The 22,731-nt window shown below is 42.1% G+C and overlaps 1 protein-coding gene across 7 annotated transcripts in view; it reads right to left on the bottom strand.

Annotated features, from left to right (window-relative positions):
* Positions 1–6,347: 6,347 nt before the first annotated feature.
* Positions 6,348–22,731, bottom strand: part of LOC127424279 (nuclear receptor subfamily 2 group C member 2-like) — a 54,938-nt gene continuing 38,554 nt past the window's right edge. For 6 of the 7 annotated variants that reach the window (XM_051669304.1, XM_051669307.1, XM_051669306.1 and 3 more), the window contains 4 exons: positions 17,662–17,801; positions 9,782–9,922; positions 9,594–9,699; positions 6,348–9,279 (listed from right to left, as the gene is read on the bottom strand). In XM_051669304.1, the coding sequence (XP_051525264.1) occupies positions 9,105–9,279; positions 9,594–9,699; positions 9,782–9,922; positions 17,662–17,801 (562 nt within the window). In that variant the 3' untranslated portion in view covers positions 6,348–9,104. The remainder of the gene's footprint in view (positions 9,280–9,593; positions 9,700–9,781; positions 9,923–17,661; positions 17,802–22,731) is intronic. The other variant, XM_051669305.1, reaches the window with a different exon arrangement.

Genomic DNA, 22,731 nt, shown 5'->3' with positions numbered 1-22,731 from the left:
AAGTGCATTTACCGCCACCTTCTGTTTGCATGGATCAGAGACACTATTGCTCTCCTCCCCCACACCCTCTTCTAACCTAACCCGCCAGAGCCCGCCTTCCACCGGTACACACCAAAATCCCTTCGGTCCCAAAGGAGGAATAGAGAGGGTTGGAGAAAATAAAACAAAAATTAGTAAATAAAATAACCCTTCCTCTATATTCTACCAATCAGAATTGTATCTTTTATAAATTCAACAACATATATATTTTCACCCCCTCTAACAGGGTCTTTACTGATAACTGTCTTCCCTCTATCCTCTCCAACTTCTCCTTTAATTTCTTTCTTTCTGCATCATATTACCCCTGAATCCCAATGGCTCTGCCTGGATTGATTTGCTTGGCTCTTTATTATTGTTTTGAACTCTGATCTACTGTATGAATTTGTATATCTACATCACTTCTTTCCGTTGCCTATTTCACCAGCTTATCTGCAATTTCATTCCCTCCTACACCTACATGAGCTGGGACCCACAAAAAAACACTTTAATATTTATTTGTTCCAAAATATACAAGTGTTGAAGTATTTCTACTACAATATCCTGCCTACTATTTGATTGTTGAACTTCCAGACATAATAAAGAAGAGGTAGAGTCCTTATTTCATTAATTTTTTGAATGGCCATCCAAATGGCCATTAGTTCTCCTGCGTATATTTTCGCATTCATTCGGCGCGTCTGCTCAAGTCAACACCCGCGCCGTGTAGGGGACTGGAAATCACCAACACCAAAACTAAACAACATTAACAGGGAGGAATTTTACACGCACGCACGCACGCACGCACGCACGCACGCACACACACACACACACACACACACACACACACACACACACACACACACACACACACACACACATATATATATATATATATATATATATATATATATATATATATATATAGTTTTGGGTGTTCTTGCAAAACAAATTTGCTTTCCCCCTCACAAAAAATTGCCATGGTTTTACTGTAGTAATATTGTTGTAATTCTTGTAGTAACCATGTTTTTTGCCAGCATGGAACGTCTCGGTTCCCTGAGATGAAGGGAATGAGACATTGTGTTTATTAACACATATGGGGAGTGCCTTCTTACACAACCTAGTTGAAACCTCTCTACAATAATGACAATATTCTAATATTGGATATGGTGAGGGAACCTGGGTAGCTCAGCGAGTAAAGACGCTGACTACCACACCTGGAGTCGCGAGTTCGAATCCCAGGATGTGCTGAGTGACTCCAGCCAGGTCTCCTAAGCAACCAAATTGGCCCGGTTGCTAGGGAGGGTAGAGTCACATGGGATAACCTCCTCGTGGTTACTATAATATGGTTCTCGCTCTCGGTGGGGCGTGTGGTGAGTTGTGCATGGATGCCACAGAGAATAGCGTGAAGCCTCCACACGCGCTATGTCTCCGTGGTAATGCGCTCAACAAGCCACGTGATAAGATGCACGGATTGACGGTCTCAGATGGTGGAGATTTGTCCTCCGCTACCTGGATTGAGGCAAGTCACTATGCCACCATGAGGACTTAGAGCACATTGGGAATTGGCATTCCAAATTGGGGAGAAATAGGGGAGGAAAAAAAATGTATTGGCTATGGTGTTTGAGCCCCGCCCTTTTAGGCGCAAAGCTGTTCACTATAAAAACAGGTGCACAAACATAATTTCCTCAGAATTTCTGACTGAGAAGAAAGAGCGCATCGCTCGTGCCTCAAGAATCTTGCAGTGCGGCTAGTGTTCGCAATGTCTTGTTCCCTTCATCTCAGGGAACTGAGGTTACGTACGTAACCGTGGACATTCATCCACGACTCAGTACACTTGACATTGCGTTTATTAATGCATATGGGGAACATAATCCCATCACGCCGCACTACACGACATAACATTCCAGAGAGTAAACATGATGCCACAGTCTAGTGGGATGGTGCCAACATGAGTATGCCGCAGTCAGTGACCCTCGTGTTGGGCCAGGAGGGGAGCACTCAGAATGAAAAGATGAACTATAGTCATATAGTATGAATTAACTTCTTTACGAACCCATTCGGGAAGGGAGTTTATTTATAATGTAAGTGCTTGTGACTTATGGTGAATTACAATGGCCTGAATGCAGGCGGTTGTGTAAAAGATGGGGAGCTCATCCTTAAAGGGAGGAGCATAGATATATATATTTGGCCAATGAATAGCAAGCGCTCTAAACAGAGTGGACTTGTGAAGAGAGAGACGTTACGTCTAGGTTGTAAAACCTTGCGAATGTGTTTTGAGAAGACCATCCTGCTGCAAAACATATGTCTTGTAAGGACACACCATTCATCCACACCCATGAGGTGGCCATGCCTCTAGTTGAGTGTGCTTTAACACCAACTGGGCAAGTCTTATCCTGCAACTCATAAGCCAGGGCAACTGCATCGACAATCCAGTGAGAGAGCCTTTGCTTAGAGATGGACATTCCTTTCGTGCGTCCTCCATAGCATACAAAGAGCTGAGCTGATCAGACAGTCTGAACTGGTGTGTACGCTCAACGTATGAGTGTAGTGCCTGCACAAGGCTTAATAAATGCAATGATTGTTCCTCATCCGCATTAAATGGAGGCGGGAAAAATGCTTGAAGGTGAACCACCTGCACTCTGAAGGGAATGGTTAGGACCTTAGGCAAATAGCCTTTTCTGGGTTTGACAGTGGCTTTTGAAAGACCGGGGCCAAACTCCTGACATGAACTGTCAACTGATAGTGCATGTAAGTCACCGACCTGCTTTACTGAGGCCAGAGCCAGCAGTAGTGCGGTCTTAATGGAGAGCATGCGCAAATCAACAGAGTCCAAAGGCTCGAAGGGGGGCCCTGCAAGAGCTTTTAGGACTAAAGTTAAGTCCCAAGTCGGGACTGTAGCCTGGCAAGGTGGGTTTAATTATCTTGCTCCTTTAAGGAACTTTATGATTAAATCGTGTTTGCCTATAGAGGCGCCAGCTTCGTGTGCGTGATATGCAGATATAGTTGCCACATACACTTTGAGCGTTGACGGAGTGATCCTGCGTCTAATCGCTCTTGAAGAAATATGAGAATTTCATGTAAGGGGCAGTTTACTAGGTCTTTGCCATGTGAGAGACACCACTCAGTGAACACCTTCTATTTTAGCGCATAGAGGCGTCTCGTGGACAGCGCTCTGGCCTGTAAAATGGTGTTCATGACTGAATGTGTCAGTTCTGGCACGTTTAGCGCGCTCCATTCAGGGGCCACACATGCAGGTTCAACAGTTTGGGCTGGGGATGCCAGATTGTCCTTGTGCCTGAGAGAGGAGATCCCTCCTCAGCGGTATTTTCCATGGCGAGCTGTGCAGCATCTCTATCATTTCCAGAAACCATGGCTGGTTGGGCCATTTCGGCGCAACCAATAGAATTGTTTCCTTGCCCTCTTGGACTTTGCATATGACTGTGAGTCAGGCATACCAGGGGAAACGCATATTTGCATTTCGCTGGCCATTTGTGTGCCATTACGTCTGCTCCCATCGGGGCTTGTGACTTCGCGTACCAGAGGGGACAGTGGGTGTTCCCCACTGAGGCAAATAGATCGATTTCTGCTTCGCAGAATATTTCCCAAATCCTCAATACAGTTTGTGGATGAAGTCTCCATTTGCCCGGTATCACCCCTTGGCGTGACATTAGGTCCGCACCATAATTCAGGCGGCCTGGGACATATGTCGCTCTCAGGGAGATGAGATGATGCTCGCTCCATAGGAGGAGGCGACGCGTCAGTCTTAACAGTGGTGGTGAACGAATTCCGCCTTGGCTATGCCACCACTGTCATATTGTCTGAGTGAACCAGGACTTGACAGTTTGCTATTTCTGACTGAAAAGTCTTTAAGGCTAGAAATACAGCCAATAGCTCTAGGCGGTTGATGTGCCACGCTTTCTTCGCCCCTGTCCAGGTTTCGAAAGTCCAACCTGTGTTGGAAGCATCCATAGTCACCAGTTTCCACCTGACAACTTGCCCCAGTGCGACACCTCACTGGTAAAATGCAGGAGCTGTCCATGGTGCTAAAGCAGCTATACAGCGCCGGAATACAGTGCTGCGCATGCGCCCTTGGTGCTAAGCATGTCGTGGCACACAGCGCTTCAGCAGCACTGAATAGGTCTCATGTGTAAGAGACCTAATGGAATGACGGATGCCACCACCATAAATCCCAATGCTTTCTGAAACAGCTTCAGTGGAAGTGTTCTCCCCAGTTTGAACTGAGACAGACACTGCAGAATAGCCTGAACGCGCTCGCTCGTGAGGTGCGCTCACCTGCTCGTGGAGTCGAGGCGGACTCTCAAAAAGGAGATTTGTTGACTGGGGGAGAGCGTGCTTTTCGCACAAATTTCACATTGATGCCCAAGCTGTTTAGATGCTGAAGCAGTAAGTCTCTGTGTTGGCATAACAGAACCTTTGATTGCGTCAGTAACAGCCAATCGTCTAGGCAGTTCAAGATGCGCATGCCGCTCAGTCTCAGATGGGCGAGAACCGCATCAATGCACTTTGTGAATGTGTGAGGAGCCAGAGACAGTCCGAAGGGAAGGACTTTGAATTGATACGCTTTTCCCTCGAGCGCGAATCTCAAAAGCATCCTGTGATGTCGTACAATTTGGATATGAAAGTACGCATCCTTCAGGTCTATCGACGCAAACCAATCATGTGGGCATACATGCGATAAGATCCGTTTCTGAGTAATCATTTTGAACGGGCGCTTTGTGAGTGTGCGATTTAAATGTCTCAGATCCAGGATCGGCCGAAGCCCGCCATCTTTCTTTGGGACAAGAAAATAATGGCTGTAACCCTTTTTGGGCTTGACAATTTGGTACAATCTCTATCGCGCTTTTCACAAGGAGATTGTGTATTTCGGCTTGTAACACTGCCGTGTCTTTGGATGAAACCGTGGAAGACAGAATGCCGTTGAAACGGGGTGGCCAGCGTGCAAACTGTATCGCATAACCATGTTCGATCGTTTTTTGCACCCATTTTGAAATACCCGTTAGGGCCCTCCACACGTCCGAGTAATGGGACAAGGGCAATTTGGTTTGCTCACTGTATGATATAATGCATCGCTCACAATAGGGAAGTGGTTGCGCATAATGTGTGTGCTTTGAAGAGGAAAATGGCTCTTTATTGAGAATGTGTGAGCATCTCGTGCATTTGCAATGATTGCTGTATTCTTTTTTTGCAGTTATTGAATTTTTTATTGCATTTATTTGAGTGCAAGACACAGGAACCATTTCACATAACCGTTTTCTTCCCCGTGATCCACATTAGAGAGTATGGTGTCACTGCACGAGTGCGCCGAGAAGGGTGCACACCAGGACTTAGACAGTTCATTATGAACTTCGGGGGAAGAATGGTGTTTGTGCACCTGTTTTTACAGCGGACAGTTTCGCGCCAAAACAGGCGGGGCTCAAACACCATAGCCAATATTAGAATATTGCCGTTATTGTAGAGTGGTTTCAGCTAGGTCGTGTAAGAAGGTACTGCCATATGTGTTACTACGCAATGTCAAGTGTACTGAGTCGTAAGGGAACTGTTGTTTTACTACAGTAACCATAGCTGAACAATGGTATTTTTAGTAAAACCATAGCAACCACAAAATTAAGATTTTTTTATTACCACATTTTTTGTTTTCCTGTATTATTACTATAGTTGGACTACAAATACCATAGTTGAACTATGTTTACTAGTAACACAATTTTGGCTAATTTTGTGGTTGCCATGGTTTCACTACAAATATCATAGTTCAATTATAGTTACTGTGGTTATTATTATTATTGTGGTTATTACAAAACTCATGGTGAGGGCCTGCAAAATGAAAATCTACTGTATAAATACATACACAAATCATTATAGTTTCCATTATTCATCATACTGTTTCCAAATTCATAGTGTATTTAAATATTTCTTTACCATTTACCTTCTGATTTAGTTATTAATTTAGATATTGATATAACTATTGATCAAAATATCCATTGCATTTTGTCATTCCTTGTTATAAAAACTTTATTGTTGTCAAGTCATTTATCATCTGCTACTATGTGCATCAAACACCAAGGTCTGGGGTCTGATTCCCTTGAACATGTCTACATCTTTCCCTACTGTGCATTTTAGTGCATCTGTATTGTTTTGCCAGATTTTATCCAGAGCACTTCAGTGCATTCAAGGTACATTATACATGTAGCAATACAGTGTTACCTGGGAACTGAACCCTCAAACTTGCGTTTCTAATGCCATGCTCTACCAACTGAGCAACAGGAACGCAGAGAATGATTATAATACAACACTTATAAAAAAACACAATATGCTTTCATTGATTTGTACAGTATATTTCAAATATGCACAAAATAAAGAAGGCTTTCACTGAAAAGACAATGAGGTTATTTCTTGCTCCACAAGATACAAGTTCATTACCAGAAATGTTATTATTAATATTATTTTTTGCCTTGGTCTGGTCTCGTAATATTCTACATACACACACAATGTCTACATATGTGTGCATATATTTGTCTATTTTTTTTTCTCAAGCCACAATTTTTAAGCTCCACATCTGTATAGCATTTAATAAAATGCACACATTTCTTATCATCTCATAGATTAAAGAAAATGAGGGGAAATAAGAAGATATATATGCAGTCATACTAATGAAATTACACATGTCTACAAATGTCACAACAATAATACAACATCTATACAAACTGTCTGTGACAACAGACAAGCAAAATCATGAGACATCATATAATACACATTTTAATACACAATTTTGCTTAAGGAAATGTTTACCAGCGTGCATACCATTTTAAAATAGAATTGTGTGGGGTCGTGTTTTAGAAAAGAGAACGTAATCAATGAGAGCAAAAATCATTTATCAATGATGAATCCAGAAAATTGTATGAAATAATTCAAGCAATTTAAATTCAGTTTAATACGAGATTCTTGAAGATTAATGCCAATGTATCTATGCTGATTGATTATAATATGCTATTTAACATCTGTAACAATTGTTTCACCAACAGTCTATTAACATTTATGTGTAAACTTGAATTGTAAAGTCAAATTACTATATACAATTCTGTCAAGAATCAAGAGGCTGAAATTATACAAATGATTTGAACACAGTGTTTCAGAGTTCAGTTTGAAATGTTCTAACTGACTGAATAAATCTATGAATGCAAACGCAGAACAACTGTTTTGAATCGCTTTGGAGGTTTTCAGAAATCGGAGGCACATTTTGGACATATTTTAGGCCTTATTCTGAGTTCAATTGCACAGTTGGTGGAGATTCCCAATTAAAATCCTATTGAAATTGAGTAGAAGATTCTGCAAATGCTTAAACACATTGCTAAGTCTGTGTATGTTTACCCATAATACCAGATAACTGAGATGTGTATAAGCAAGAAGTGTGAAACATTACACGGTCTGGACGCTCAAATCTATTTACCTTTTCCTTTCAAGCTCATAATTTCACACTAAAACAAATATAGGTGAATATTTCTGGTTCAAAATTCATGTAAAATATGTTCATGTCAATACTTTCATTACATCTAAAATAAGGGACATTATGTTCATTTGCAAAGATGACAACATTTACAGAAGTCACTTTAAGTGACTTACAAACGATCGATTCATGACTTGCAAATAAAGAATATTTTAATAATCCAACTGCATGAAACTGCCCTGTTGTGGATATATTACATCTAAAAGTGATGAATATATAGACAAATCTGAGATATTTCCTATATTTAATAAAATGCCATTGAATAACAGATGTGCAAATCAAATCACCTCTCTAAGTTTGTTTTGCACTTCAGAGTTAGAATACAGAAGAGGACATTGAGGAGCATACTGTAAGTGCAGCATTTATACTGTAAGCTGATTGTCATGAACATACATGGTAATAATGAGCTGTGACACACCAGGAAAATAAATATTAATATTAATTAATACCTGATTATGTCAAACGCTTTCATAAATATGACCCTTTAAGAGTCTTAAGACATTATAGATTGATTTAACCGCAGATTGAGTTTAAACATGATTTCAGAGCAAGACCGATGCAGCACATTTTGTTTTATATATATATATATATATATATATATATATATATATATATATATATATATATATATATATATATATTCTTTTTGCATAGAGAAAATGAAGCCTATTCTTTAGACCATTAAAAAAATTTGTGTTAAAAAATAAACAAATAAAAAAACTCAATTCTCTGGGATTACAGTAATGCCACAAAGGCATATTATTTAAATTAATTGTATATAATTACAGTATATCACAGTAGCATTTGTTGTACTGCTTTTCATTTGTTGAAAGTTAAAATTACAGTATTTTTATACAGTACAAAATGTCTGTATTACAGTAGATAACAATAATTTGAGTCTAAGAACCATTGACAGTTGAAATAACAAATAAATAAATAAATAAATAAAATGTCTAAATGCATTATGGAAGTGAACACTGTGTGGGAAAAACTGTCTGAAAATAGGCTCCCTTTTCTTCATGCAAAATGTAATTTTTTTGCTTTTGGGGTGACATTTGACCTGGACAGGTTTTTGTGAGATTCACCCATTTACTGTTGGAGTTTACATTCAGAAATCCACAGATTCACCAGCAAAAATCTTGATATTAATGTGACATTCAATCAGAGATCACGTCTTGCGTGATGAAGGATCATACAACAGCCCACAGCAGTCAATAATGTCCTTCAAAAGGAATAAAGAGTATTTTTAAGAGGTTGAAAACATTTATCTTGGACAGCTCCCATTGGGTTATTAAGTGTTTTCAAATTAAGGTTAAAAAAGCAAGGCCAATGGCTGTTTAATGTTTAGAGGCAAAATGCCCTGCCACAGGAACTCAGAGTCCCATAACGCATCTCTCTCAATGAACTACAACACAAAGTTTCTAGGGTAACGCTCACATAGGAAGAGGCAGCTCCTCTTGAGGTAGAGCTTGTTGGTTGGTTCAAAATAACGTGATATCTTGGAGTCCCTCAGCACGAGGGTTGGTTGGAGTCTGATGGTGAAAACGAGACGGGGTTTAGTGAGCGCTCACACAGAAGGGTCTGTGATTTGGCTGTTGTAGTCTGCAGTCTCCATTTTGAGTATATAGGGGATGATACTGTCGATTGGTATGTTGCCGATTAGCCCGGTGAAGAACAGCTCCTCTGTTATACTGGAGCTCATTAACCGAAGCGCTGGCAAACGCAACAGGATCCGTGCCAACCTTTAAAAAAAAAATACAAAAAAAATCAGCCAATAAACAATTCGATTAAATACATCGTAAGTTCTGTCACCAAAAAGTCATATAAACTTGTCCCTTCAGTTTGTAAAAACACAAATGTGAAACTTGACTGCTTTTATGATACTTTTGTGATGCTTTTTTGTCCTTTTTGCAGTTTGACAGACGTGGTCACTATGAAATGTAGCATATAGAATTTCTCTTTTTGTGACATGACATGACAGCGAGTAAATAATGATCTAATTCTCATTTAGCTATTGCTTTAAACATCTTTCAAACTGCTTTAGTCCAGAACACACCTGTAGGTATCATCAGGATAGGTTTTCTGCACATAGTCCTGGAGCTCCATCTGTGCTTTCTCCTGGAACTTCTCTATCTGGCTACAGCTGCTCAAACCTGGATGATCTGGTGAAGAAATGGATCAAGAAAATGTCATTACATGAACCAAACATTGAACATTTGGTCTTCTATGAGGTAGTATGTGTACCTGGACTGAAGAGGACAATGGCTTTCAAGTATGCATACTCGTATCCATCTGTTTCCAGCTTTGCCATGCTGTTGCAGAACTCTTGCAGCTTCCATATGTGCTCCATGACCAGTTTAATGCGTTCACTCGATAGCTTGTCTACTGAGACGACACTTGTTGTGAGTGTGAATTATAGACATCCTCGACATGATTGTGCAGTTACTATTAAAGTATGAGCTGGACCAACTCATTCTACCTGTGCGTCTGATATCAACAATGTCTGATATTAGAGATACTGTAGTTTTCTTAGAAATACCTCACTTATTAAGAACACCTTAAATGTTGCCATTACTTAAGAAGATTCTTTAAAGGACACTCTTATATTTTCACCCATCACACACATTTATTATAAAACACTGTATGTGATAGGTACGGAAGCCCGTTTATGCCACATAAAGAAAAAAGAAAGTCAGAATTATAAGATACTTAGAGATAAAAACTCAAAATTATTAGAATAAAAGTCTTAATTTTGACATTAAAAGCAAAGCAGAGATAAAAAAAAGAGGTTTAAAATTATTGATGAATCTCAGACACATCCGTTCTGTTCGCCAAAACATCTTCTTGCTTACAATCCTTTCAAAAGTGTGTTTGCTCAGTACTGTTCATGCAATTCCTCAAATAAGGCAAGTGTTTCATATTAAAATCATGTTTGAAATACTCCTCAGTGTTCACAATTCATTAGACCACTATTATTCCATGCAGTGAAAAACCCTTAACTAGTTAACCAACATAACTGACTTATGATATCTCATTATTGTTGGGCCTCATGTATTCAGATAGAAGACAAAGGCAGGCCTAACAGTCATAAAAACATTCCTCCTTCTAAGTCGTAAATTTTACTGATAAAAATTGCACCAAAATAAAACAAAGGGAGTCCAAAACAGACTACAAATCCTTGAAGCCTTGCTCACTAAAGGATCGAACTCTCAACTCCTATTGGATGAGGCACACAACAGAACGACCCTCAAACATGACATCATCAGGACTTCAAATAATTCTGAAATGCTTCCAAAGTTGCTTCCAGTGACTTAGTTCACCGAATACGGACGTAGCTTTTTGCTGCTCTCCGGTGCAACCTCGTGGCTTAAGGAAGTAATGTCCGACTTGAAACTGTAGCCACACAATCTCCATCTCGCTGGACGAGTTGAGATTACTCTGGGTTCAACCGAACACTCTAACGGATCCGAAGGAGACCGCCGAGCAATTCGCATCTTCATCCATTGGCCTACAGAAGTGAAGAGATTAAAGATATCTCTTCCATCTTCAATCAAGTCGACATTTCTGAGTTCTCTGCCCGCCCGCCGAGAATCAACAGCCGTACCGCCCGCCGACAGAGCGAGGAAACGGCCTCCCGTCATCACCCGAGCCTCAAGGAACCGGGTCAGAGTTAAAGGATGGAGGAAAACACATTCTACCTGTGTACTCATGCGATTCAAGTAAGAGGTTTACGTCTGGGCAGAGATAGAATATTATAGTGTGTTATTCTTGTGTTTCAAGGTTTTTGCTTGTACAGTTTACGGACCGCCATGTCCGCTCATTATTAATACTCAGGGTATTAATTATCACAAATTTGTTTTGCTGTATTGTGGTCCAACCAAATTGGATTGTTGTGCATTTTCGCCATCGCGGGTGAGACAGCAACTGAGTTCATCCATTAGAGTCGAATAACGCGGGACTTTTACGAGCCCTGCTCGTAAAACCGCGTCTCTGAGTGATGAACACAGCTGCTTTCTCTCCAGCTATCGCGAAATCAGCTTTTGGGTTGTCACTTAATCATCTCTCTCTCTCTCTCTCTCTCTCTCTCTCTCTCTCACTAACCACACTGACACACACACACACACTGTCACACACACACACACCTTATGTGTTATAGGATTATTTTGATTTCCATATCTAATCATATCACTGTTTAGTTTGTAGTTGTAAGTCAGAAGTTTATTGACTGCATTGTATTAATTATTAATTGATATTACTGCATAAATAAACTTTGTTTATATTACAAAGAGAAGTGTTTTGGTTTGTTTTGCATACGCCTGTGTCATGCTGACGGGATGTCAGTGCTCGGATTCAAACCTTCTTTCATTGTTTTTTTTTCCGGAAAATCGATATTCTTCGGATGTCAATTTTCCTAAGAAAACAATCTGATATTGAGACTGTTTTATTATTTGGTTATTAGTCCCTAATTCCAGGGTGGTGCCCCGTCAGTGTTAATCCTTATTAATATTCTATTGATTTTTGATAATTGATAATTATCTTTGATTGAATTTGAATGATCAACAAGCTAGTGTTAATTTTAATTAATGTTTCATCGACGTTAACAATTAACGATTATCTTTGATAATTGTTGATTTAAAGGATTAAAAAAAAGCTAACATTGATTCTCATCAATGTTCTATTGATTTTAATAATTAATAATTATCTTTGATAATTATTAATTATTGCTAATAACCAAACTTGCTCCTAAATGTAGCACACTACATTTACTGGAGCCCCATATGAGGTTTTAATGAGTTAGATCCAATTAATTAATTCAAATATTGATTAATAACTACAGAAATAATTATTAATTATTTCTGATAGTAACACTGATCTAAACAACCAGTAAAGCCCGACATAATAATTGGTGCCCCGTGTGAGGCATCCTACATGCCAGTTCTGTCACAGTGTGTATGCATAAGAATCCAAAGTAATAACTTGAAATCCTTACTTCAAAGTTTGGTTCTGTTTGACAATTTACTTCTCAAAACTTGCCAAACATAACCCAGTGTGGTGTGAAAGTGCTCTTAAGAGTGAATTAGGGGTTGGTAAATTTAATATAGTCTGCTTAAAATCTGCTGTTGTTGTTGTTATTTAACTCCTAACGCTTTCATCTAAATGTTACAGAGAGGTGCCAAGTCACTTCATTGACGTCCACCAAAGAGAGAACGCAGTGAAATTTGCACTTTACATAACAACAGTAGACTGTAAGCCACAGGTTGAAGCCTCTCAACTGTGCTTTTGTGCTAGCATTATATCAACTGTAAAACAACAAGCTGTCAGAGCCACTATCACAAGAATTTTTACGACCCCAGTAAAATGAGTCACCAATCGCCCTGCGTGACTGGAGCTAAAGCTCCACAGAGGTTAGTCGACCCAGCACTGCAAGATGTAGTTGCTGCTGTCCTCCGTCTCTCCATAGAGGAGAGAAATAACCTTAACGGCTACAATATTAGTCGTTGTGATGAAGCATTGCAGGAACTAGTTGATTATGTCAACAACCCGGTCGGGAAGCCAATGCGCACAATCCTGGACCTTGTGGGCCAAATGTTCCTTCTTCATCACCGCAAAACCCAACTGCAAACTGCCGAGCACCAGGCCCAGCTTGCACAGCTGCAGAGCTGCTATCAAGCGGTGCAGAATGAAAATCTCAGCCTGCACCAAGAAATTAGGTGCACTCAAGCTGAGAAAGTCCAGGCACAGGAAGATAATGCCCGGATGCAGGAGGAAAACGAAGCCCTGCGCAGGCAGCTTCAAGCTGCCCAGTTAAAAGTAGAGTCAGATCAGGTAAGTGCAGCTGAAACACACAGCACAACATCTGACATAGAAGAGGGCTCCCCTTTTAGCGATACGCGTAGAAATGTGTCCCTGAGAAACCCAGGAACACACGCTAGGAGCCGAGCTGCCCCTAGTGGTACAGTCTCTGACTTCGTCCTCCAAGACACCTTTCAAAATCCTCCAGCAGCCCGCTGGTTGGATGCAGGTGCCCCTCCTTATAGTTGCCCTCCTCAGTCATTTTTCAGTCACGCCACCGTGCGTTTCAAACCGACTGATTCCACACCACGAAGGGGGGACAATTATTTTCAAGGCCAGAGTGGTGTAAGTGGCTCAAAGATCCCATTAGCCAGGGAGCTGTATGCAACCCGGGGTCCACCCCCACGTGTCGACTGGACTCCTTCCCCACCACGAAGGGGAGGAAGTCGTCCTCATCGCTATAGCGATCCGAGTGACTATGATGTTTCGGATGACTCGGACGACCCGTGGTCATACCGACACCAGCGCTTGCGCATCCGACAACTCGAGTCCCTCGCAGGAGACATAGAACGCTTTGACCCAAATAATCGAGATTCAAACATCGACAATTATCTTAGGGAAATTGACCACTGCCTGATTGACTTGCCTTACGCTTCGTCGCGTGAAAAACTCAAGCTCATAAGGAAGACCACAGTAGGGAGTGTCCATGCGTTCATGGAAACGCTACCGACTGGTACATGAAACCGCTACTCAGCTTTGTGTAAAGCCCTACACGAGGAGTATTCGATGTATATCGATGAAGCTTCCGCTACCATTGCTGCTTTCGCCATCACCCAGAAGAGGCACGAGCCTCCGCGTGAGTATTATAGACGCCTGAGAACCACGTACTTCCAAGGAAGTAACACACCACGTCTGGAGGAGGAACGAGCTTTCAAGTCTCTTTTCCTTCACAACCTCCACGAGTGCGTGCGATATGACGTCATGATGCACTGCAGAATGGGCAACCCCACCATGCAGGAAATCAGAAAGTACGCGCAACTGGCATGGGAGACATCCATGCGCCCTGCCCGAGGGCATGAAGGCGACGCCAGAGCCCTGGGGATCCAAGCCTCATATGCAGACCTAGCGTTTGAAGGCAACAAAACGCCTCGCTTTAAGGTGAATGCTAGAACAGGACCCCAGAGGCGCCGATCACCCCGCCGGCAGGGTAGGCAACAGAACCAGGGGGGTGGTGACCAGACACACCCCCAGGGTCACAGCAGGCCTAAACAACAAAACGTTCACTGGCCGAAAAGAAATGCGCGTTTCGAACGAAAACCCAAACAAGAAGGTGAGTGGGTAGAAAAGCTTTCAAATCCCCTCAGAGGACAAGATTTGAGAGAGGAAATGGAGGATATTAGGAGACGCTTGACTGAGTTAGTAACTAAGCTTGACGTGCTCCGTTGTTCACCAGGTCCGTCGACCTCCTCAAAGGAAAACGGCACTGAAACCCCGTCAGTATGACTAGACGATGAACCCCCTCCCGTTAACGCCAAAGTTTACTTTGTAGGTCGGGAAAAGGGGAACAGTGTCCAAGTTGCTCCCCAAAACAGTCACTCCTAACATGCCACACCCTCCTTTTCTGACCTTCTTGGGCGATCTGTACCGTAAGGGCAACGCCTGACACGTGGGTCATTCAACTCCCACGCACTACTCAACACCGGTTCCGAAATAGTCTAATGGGTTCCAACACCTTCGCAGAGGTGGCTAGAGCAAAGCTCTCCCTTGGCAAACCGTTATAGACAGAGACCTGCAACGTAAGCATCACAAGCTACACGCAAGATAGGTCGTCTATCACAAAACGGGCCTGGACTGACACCTTTCAAGGGATGATGCTAACAGACCCTGTTTACATATGTCCCATTAATACGGAACCACTGTTAGTTGGCCAGGACCTACTGAACCGATTGGCTCCGCTCATTGACTGCCGTCGTGGACACATGTGGGCTCAGGTTGACATACTGAGACCACTTGGTCCAGAAAACAGTTTGCCAGCTTCAGATGCACACGTCGCTATCGTCCAAAAATCCAGCAGAGACGACGACTCCAATAAGAACAATTACAGGGCCTGAATAAAACCCTTCAGGGTACTATAGTCACTGTAAATTTGCAATCTGTTCTTATCAATAACACTTTGTACACTTTAGGGATTTTGTCAGAGAAACCAACTTATGCGTGTATCGTTAGAGATCTAATGCAGGACCTCAGGGAAATTAGCTCCTCAGTCAACAGTCTGAGTGATGGAAGGATTCCAGCTTACCTGGTCTCCCTAAACTTTGTCAAACAAATCCTTAGATCTGCAACTATCTCCATTGTGCAACCTTCACAGATACACCTGGCATATAGTTTTGGCATTGAAATTCCAATCCATGTAAATCCTCAGAACCTCAAAATAGGATTTATCCTCAGTCTACCGTCATAGGCAGAATATATATAGACTAAAATCTGTATTTAATGTTGGTTTTCAGAGAGGTAATGCACACATTCACCTCAAAACACCACCAACACTCGCCTACCATGATGAGGACCCCTCGCACTACCTTATCTCTAACCTAAACGTGTACCAAGACAAAGTACATTCATTGGGTTTGTCAAAACGCAACCCCTTTGTTAGAGAGGTGACTAACTACCTCCCTGAACAAATGTCATGGTAGCATGTCCATCAAAGATGAAGGAACAGAGACAAAGGTAGAGCGAGCAGGCAGTCGCTGGCTCGTTAACCCTAGCCACCGAAGTCATACGACTGACATGATACAGCCACTAAGCTAAGGCCACTAAACTAAGGCTACCAAACCAAATGGTGTTCTTAACGGTTCCCCAAAGAGCCATCGTGCACACTGACGATATTGTCCTCCATCATCACAACGTCAACAATCATGACGCAGAAATTGAGATCATGGACGCATTTAGAGGTCACAGCCTCACCGTTGATGACACCCTTCAACAGCAGCTTCAGGCTGAAGGGATGGAATTAGTGAAGTTCAGCCTCAAACCGACTGGCTTGACCACTATATTTCATAGTCGCATAAGCAGATCGTCATCTTACCGAGAACACCCTATCAGTTTGGTTGCCCTCTGGCTCCTCCTTAGTGGTTGGATCATCATCGCAATTATTGCACATGCCATGTACAGGTACATTCAACACCTACAGGCCAGACTGGACTCACTTCTCATACAGCCGCATTTTACACACCAGTCTGAGCCCATCCCACAGGATAACCCCAATCATTTCCAAGGATAAGCCTTTTAACCTTTAACCCTCCTTTCCTCTAACATTTTGTTCCTAGTAACCAATGTCAGGTTATACTTTGATTTTGTGTTATGACCAAAGAACAACAAAGGATTGTGTTATGGTTAATGCTGTGCCTTCCAATAACTTGAAATGTTTATGTGTGATGAATGTAGTTTTAGAATTAGCTAGAAGTTCTATGCCTAGATGTGCCTCAATCTCTGTCCAGACGATAAAACCTCTGTGAACTCTAATGAACTGTATGGACTGTGCAACCATCTCTCTTTCCTATCAGGAATACATGGATGGCGTAACCCACAGGTTACTGTGAACCGACATTATTATGACTAATAATCTCATTATAACAACCTACTATCTTAATTTTGACATTATCTCATATACTTTTTATGACTTAATTCACTTTTTATCTCATAATTTTGACTTAGTATCTATTCATTACAACTTTTTTCTCATAAATATGACTTAGTATCTCATAATTATTACTTAAAAAAAAACAAAAACAAAAAATCCCAACGTGGCAGAAATAGGCTTCCATAGATAGGGATGTTTTTTGAGGTCTAAATTCCTGCTAATATTCTCTTTTAAGTCCTGAAGACTCATTATAATGTCTCAAAACTGAAGCCATTGTCATTGAAGACATGTAGAAAAAAACAGATTTGACTGAGGTCAAACCGTATGAGCCCTCCTGATTTTTCAAAAGTACTATTTATGTCTTGGTAAAAGTTTTTTAATGAGGAGACAATTAATGCTGAGTACACATTTGAGTATTTAGAACATTGGTGTCTTTTATGACATTAAAGAACTAGGAATATGACATAATAAAGCAATATATCACTTAACGTTGTGGGTTACAGTGATTTTACCATGTTACATTTTTTCCACTTTGTGTCCTGCCTAGCAACTCCCCGAAACCGTATTAAAATCACTGTAACACGCAGACTCAAGTGTCCAGCACAAAATACTGTAAACATTGTGTTTGTATTGTTGGGATAGCAGTGTGTGGTTAGTAAACAGTCTCTTGAGGTCATGTGGAGTGTCGTACCGTCCTGTATACTGGACTGCAGGTGATTGATGATGGCCGCGAGGATGGTGGACAGACTCATGATGTGAGCACACTGCGCCAGACCCAGAGTAAACAACTCATTCCAGCATGCACGGACCAGAGCTGTGTGACACTCCTGCCTAAACACACACACACACACACACACACACACACACACACACACACACACACACACACACACACATGAATCAGAGATCACACACATATGCACAGGAAACTGACACACTACACCTGCATGATTATGACAAAAATCATAACTGTCAATCATTTCTGATGATACTGTAATTAGCAGCATGAAAAACCATACTGTTATTCAAATAGTGAAAAAAATCTCAATCTGGGTGGTGGAGGACGAATCCCAGCTGCCTCCGCGTCTGAGACCATCAACCTGTGCATCTTATCACGTGGCTTGTTGAGCGCGTTGCCATGGAGACATAGCGCGTGTGAAGGCTTCACGCCGTCCACCGCTGCATCCACGCTCTACTCACCACGCGCCCCACTGACAACAAACCACATTATAGTGACCACAAGGAGGTTACCCCATGTGACTCTACCCTCCCTAGCAACCGACCTGGCTGGAGTCACTCAGCACACCCTGGGATTTGAACTAGCGAACTCCAGGGGTGGTAGCCAGCGTCTTTGCCACTGAGCTACCTAGAACACCCATGTTTGATAAATCTAATATGGTGTTGGTGAAGCTTCTTTGAAACTTCTCAAGCTACAAGCTACTCGTAATTTAAAGAAATTAAACTACCGTCAATTTACTCTTTTATAAAAGTAGTTCGCTGAAGTATAAGATACTAATAAAAAATAGCTAACTCCATTGAACCTATTTAAAGAAAATATTTTTTAGATCTCTAACAATTGGATGATATTATTATGTTGGCATGCGTTATTCAAGTTTGTTTTTAGTTTTTCCAAAATCCCTAAACAAAGACCAACATGCCTAACACTAACTCCTAAAGATTTCAAACTACAGCCACCAAAATTGGTACAGACCTTCAGACTGTTCTGGCTTAGTGTGCTATGTCTTTTCTAACTGATCAGACTTTCGGCTTTTCTTTATCTGAACTACAAACGGGCCAAAAATCCAACAGACATTGACGTTTTCTGTTGGACCTGCAAAACCTTCGAAATTCAAGCTTTTAAAACGATTTCAATTTTCAGACAAGGCTTTGTCAAACTGGGATCAAAGTTTGAACAAGGTTTGTCTTGTTTAATTCTGCAATCAGTTCTGTCAATTCAATAACATCAGCTGATAGTTGTATATTTATTTAAGGTGACATTCCCTTATGAAAATGAACCATGTTTACTACAGTCTACTTTACTGCAGTAAAACCATGCTAAATATCATAAGGGTTAAACAAATAGGGTAACAAGTTACAATTGAACATAAAAGTATCCTTAATATACTGTACACTGATAAACTAAAAAACACCCTATTTTATATAACTGAATGTAAATATAGTGATAAATAGCAATACAGTAAATATTTGCTTAAAAAAAGAAGGGCTCTCAGGGCTCAAGTGAATCAGTGAATCATTTATATGAACTAGTTCATTTACATGAACCTTCAGAAAGAATCCATTCACTAAAATGTATCAGAGTTAGGAATCATTTATTTTAACTGCGTGAAAGAACCGATTCACTGACTGATAAATGTTTCCCAGTGCTACATGAGAGCGAGAGAGGATGGTTTAGGCTGAGCGTACACGGTGCGAATTTTGCCTGTTGTGCGAGCTCCCGACTGATTTTGTTCCCATCAAGAGAGATTGCGTGGAAATCGTTGGTGCTCGATTGGTCATGGCTCGCATCGTGTGAGAGCAGAGCCAAGCCTCTTACGAGCAGCTCACGACCTCCTGATCATTTTTTAAAATGTGGCCGCTATCGGCTTGAATTCGTGAGGTGTGTGCGGTTGAATGCACTGATTTGGTGATCTACATGTAGTTGACCAATCAAGAGAAGGTGTTACAAAACTGATTGCTCATGAAGCTTTTACACATTTGGAGAAAACTGTTGTGTTAAAATTGTTTTCCCATATTATTCACGACCACATCACTGGGAAGGATTCTACAGAAATGCCATGCTGTTCTCTGCCCTTCAAACAAATAATTTGCTAAACGGGTTGCGCTAGAAAACAATCTTTATCACTCTGACAGACAAAGTTGTAAAATTTCCGTTATGGTCTATTTTTATTCGTCATACTTGCAATCGTTTCAGTTCTAGGGTGACATTTAAGGGTATGTAGAATCTGTTATAATTGTATATGCACATGATAGTGGATATGTGATAGAAGATTTTTTTGCAACTCCCCAAGCGCGTGTCTAGTGAAACAAACTCAAGTCAAGTCATTTTTATTTGTATAGCGCCTTTCACAACACACATCGTTTCAAAGCAGCTTTACAGAAGATCAGGCATTAACAGAAGATAAAACTGTAATATCTATAATGTCTTAGAGTCATCATTGTGTAGTTTGATAAAATATGATTGTGAATTGTTTTGGTATTAACATTTTTATTGATTCCATACACAAAAACCAATAAACACAACATAAAATATGGAATCAGTTATATAAATTAAAACCCCTCCCCCCGAATTCCCCAAAATGAATGACCTCCCCATCACCCAGAATGCAGAGTATGGGGCAAAATGAAAACCGTGTGTCCAACACATCACACATAAATCCCTGAACTTTCAACCACAATTCCTGTATTTTAACACATCCCCAAAAAACTTGGGTTATGTCCCCGTCTTCTGATTGGCATCGCCAGCAGGTGGCTGTGTCTTTAAGACCAAGTCTATACAATCTAGAGGGGGACCAATATAATCGATTCAAAATCTTAAATAGCATCAGACGCACCCTTGAATCTCTAGATGCAGACTTGACATTTTTTAGAATCTTAGCCCACACTCCCTCCTCCAATACCAAATTTAAATCTCTCTCCCATAATCTCTTGAGAGAAGTTGTAGCTCCATCCCCCAGAATCTGAATTAACAGGGAGTAATACACTGATACCTCATGACCTTTTCCAAAAGCAGTTATCACCACTTCTAGAGTATCTGCCCTTTTAGGGGGGTGTATGCTACTCCCAAAAATAGTACAGAGCAGGTGGCGCAGCTGTAAGTACCTGAAGAACTGAGATCTAGGAATCCCTCATATAGGTCACCGAGTGTATTAACACCCCTCACAATCCACTCAGACCAGCAGAAATGGGACTCACCAATATGCAACTTTGGGTTTAGCCATCTGCTCGAGGCAACATTTAAATAAATGTCTGAATTGAACACTCTGGACACTTTTGACCATTGCCCGTGCAAATGCGAGATAACGGGGTGCGACTTAACTTCTCCAATTAGTTGAATAGAAAGGCTTTGTAACAGTAAAATGGGGCAATAACTTTGTTCAATTCCAAACCAGGGAGGGGCTCTCTCAGGTGGAAGTGACCAATGAGCTAAATGTCTGAGACCAAATGCATAATAATAAAACAAAATCTTGGGAAGGCCTAGCCCATCTTTGTCAATCGGCCTATGTAGCTTGTTGAAATGTAACCTGGGACGCTTTCCATTCCAAATGAAGGACTTCCCTATACTATCAAATTGCTTGAAATAAGAGAGTAGGTAGTTGAATTTTGGAATACAATTCATTTTAATAACATTAACCTTTCCAATCATCGATAAATGTAATGAAGCCCACTGCGGCAGCGGGGGCGTGGTCAAGCATCTCTCCGGCAGAGAGAGAAAGCGGTAAGGGCGCTTACACCTGAGCTAAATTATGTCTAACACCTGTCTCTAATTTCAGTGAGCACGGGGAGAGCGGCATAAATAGGGCCACGCAGCACTCAGACGAGAGGGAGAGACTGGACACGACAGAGCCGAGCCAGAGCAAGGATTGTTAGTGAAAGTTTATTTGTGAAATCAGTGTATGATAGGATTTAGCTTAGTGCTTAAAAGGAAAACTGGAAAGTGGTGTGGTGAAGAGGAAAAATAAAGCCTCACCTTAAGAAGGAAAACTGCTTCTCGCCTCATCTTTTACACTGGTGCCGAAACACGGGAATTGAAGTTTGGGTCGAAGATGGATAGAGGTCGTCCCGTAGAGTCCTCCCAGTTGGCGGAGATCCTCCAAGCCTACATCAGAGCCACCAACAGATGCTGCTTGAGCTCCGACAAGATCAAGACCGCCGGTTTGTCGAGCTCCTGCATGCTCAAGCCGAGGACCGGCAGGCGATCCGGAGCCTCCTCAGCCAGGAGGCATCCTCAGCCGCGACCCCGGACACTCACACGCTGTTACCCCCGCCAGCATTACAGAAAATGGGGGTGGCGGATGACCCTGAGGCCTTCCTGGATTTGTTTGAGCGGACCGGCGAGATCTGGGGCTGGCCGCTCGGCCAATGGGCGGCCCGACTGATCCCACTATTGTCTGGGGAAGCCCAGCTCGCGGCTCAACAACTGCCAGCGTCGAGCCTCCTGGCCTACGGAGATCTGAAAAGAGCCATCTTGCAACGGGTTGGTCGCACTCCGGAGGAGAGTCGTCAACTCTTCCGGAGCTTGAAGTTAGAGAGCTCCGACTGCCTGTTTGCCTTTGCCCAGCGGCTCCGTGACGCCTGCCGAAGATGGCTGCTAGCGGGGGATCGCGACATCCAGGGAATTATCGACCAAGTGGTACTGGAGCAGTTCACAGATCGATTGCCAAAAGGGACGGCAGAGTGGGTCCAGTGCCACCGCCCGGCGTCGTTGGAGGAAGCTATCCGACTTGCGGAGGACCACATGGCGGCGATCCCAAGGGCGGAAGAGCCCTCCTACATTTTCTCTCCTCCCTCTGTTCCTTCCCCCTCCCCTCTCTCCTCTCATTCTGCTCTCTCTCCAGGTCCCGTTCCTGCCCCACGCAGACGAGGAGGACCTCAGCCCCTGAGACCAGTTCCCCGGGTGTGGGAGGCGACACCACCTTTCCCTACTCCAATGCCCCGCCGCTCTCCCCCTCAGGGGGGGGCGCCCGCCGACGCAAGTGCGGGTGTAGCACCTGGGCCAGCCTGCTGGAGGTGCGGAGACCCG

The sequence above is a fragment of the Myxocyprinus asiaticus genome, chromosome 33 (genome assembly GCF_019703515.2).
Source record: "Myxocyprinus asiaticus isolate MX2 ecotype Aquarium Trade chromosome 33, UBuf_Myxa_2, whole genome shotgun sequence".
In the NCBI taxonomy this organism is placed as follows: domain Eukaryota; kingdom Metazoa; phylum Chordata; class Actinopteri; order Cypriniformes; family Catostomidae; genus Myxocyprinus; species Myxocyprinus asiaticus.
The sequence above is the reverse complement of the archived record's forward strand: the minus strand, read 5'-3'. Positions and strand labels throughout refer to the sequence as shown.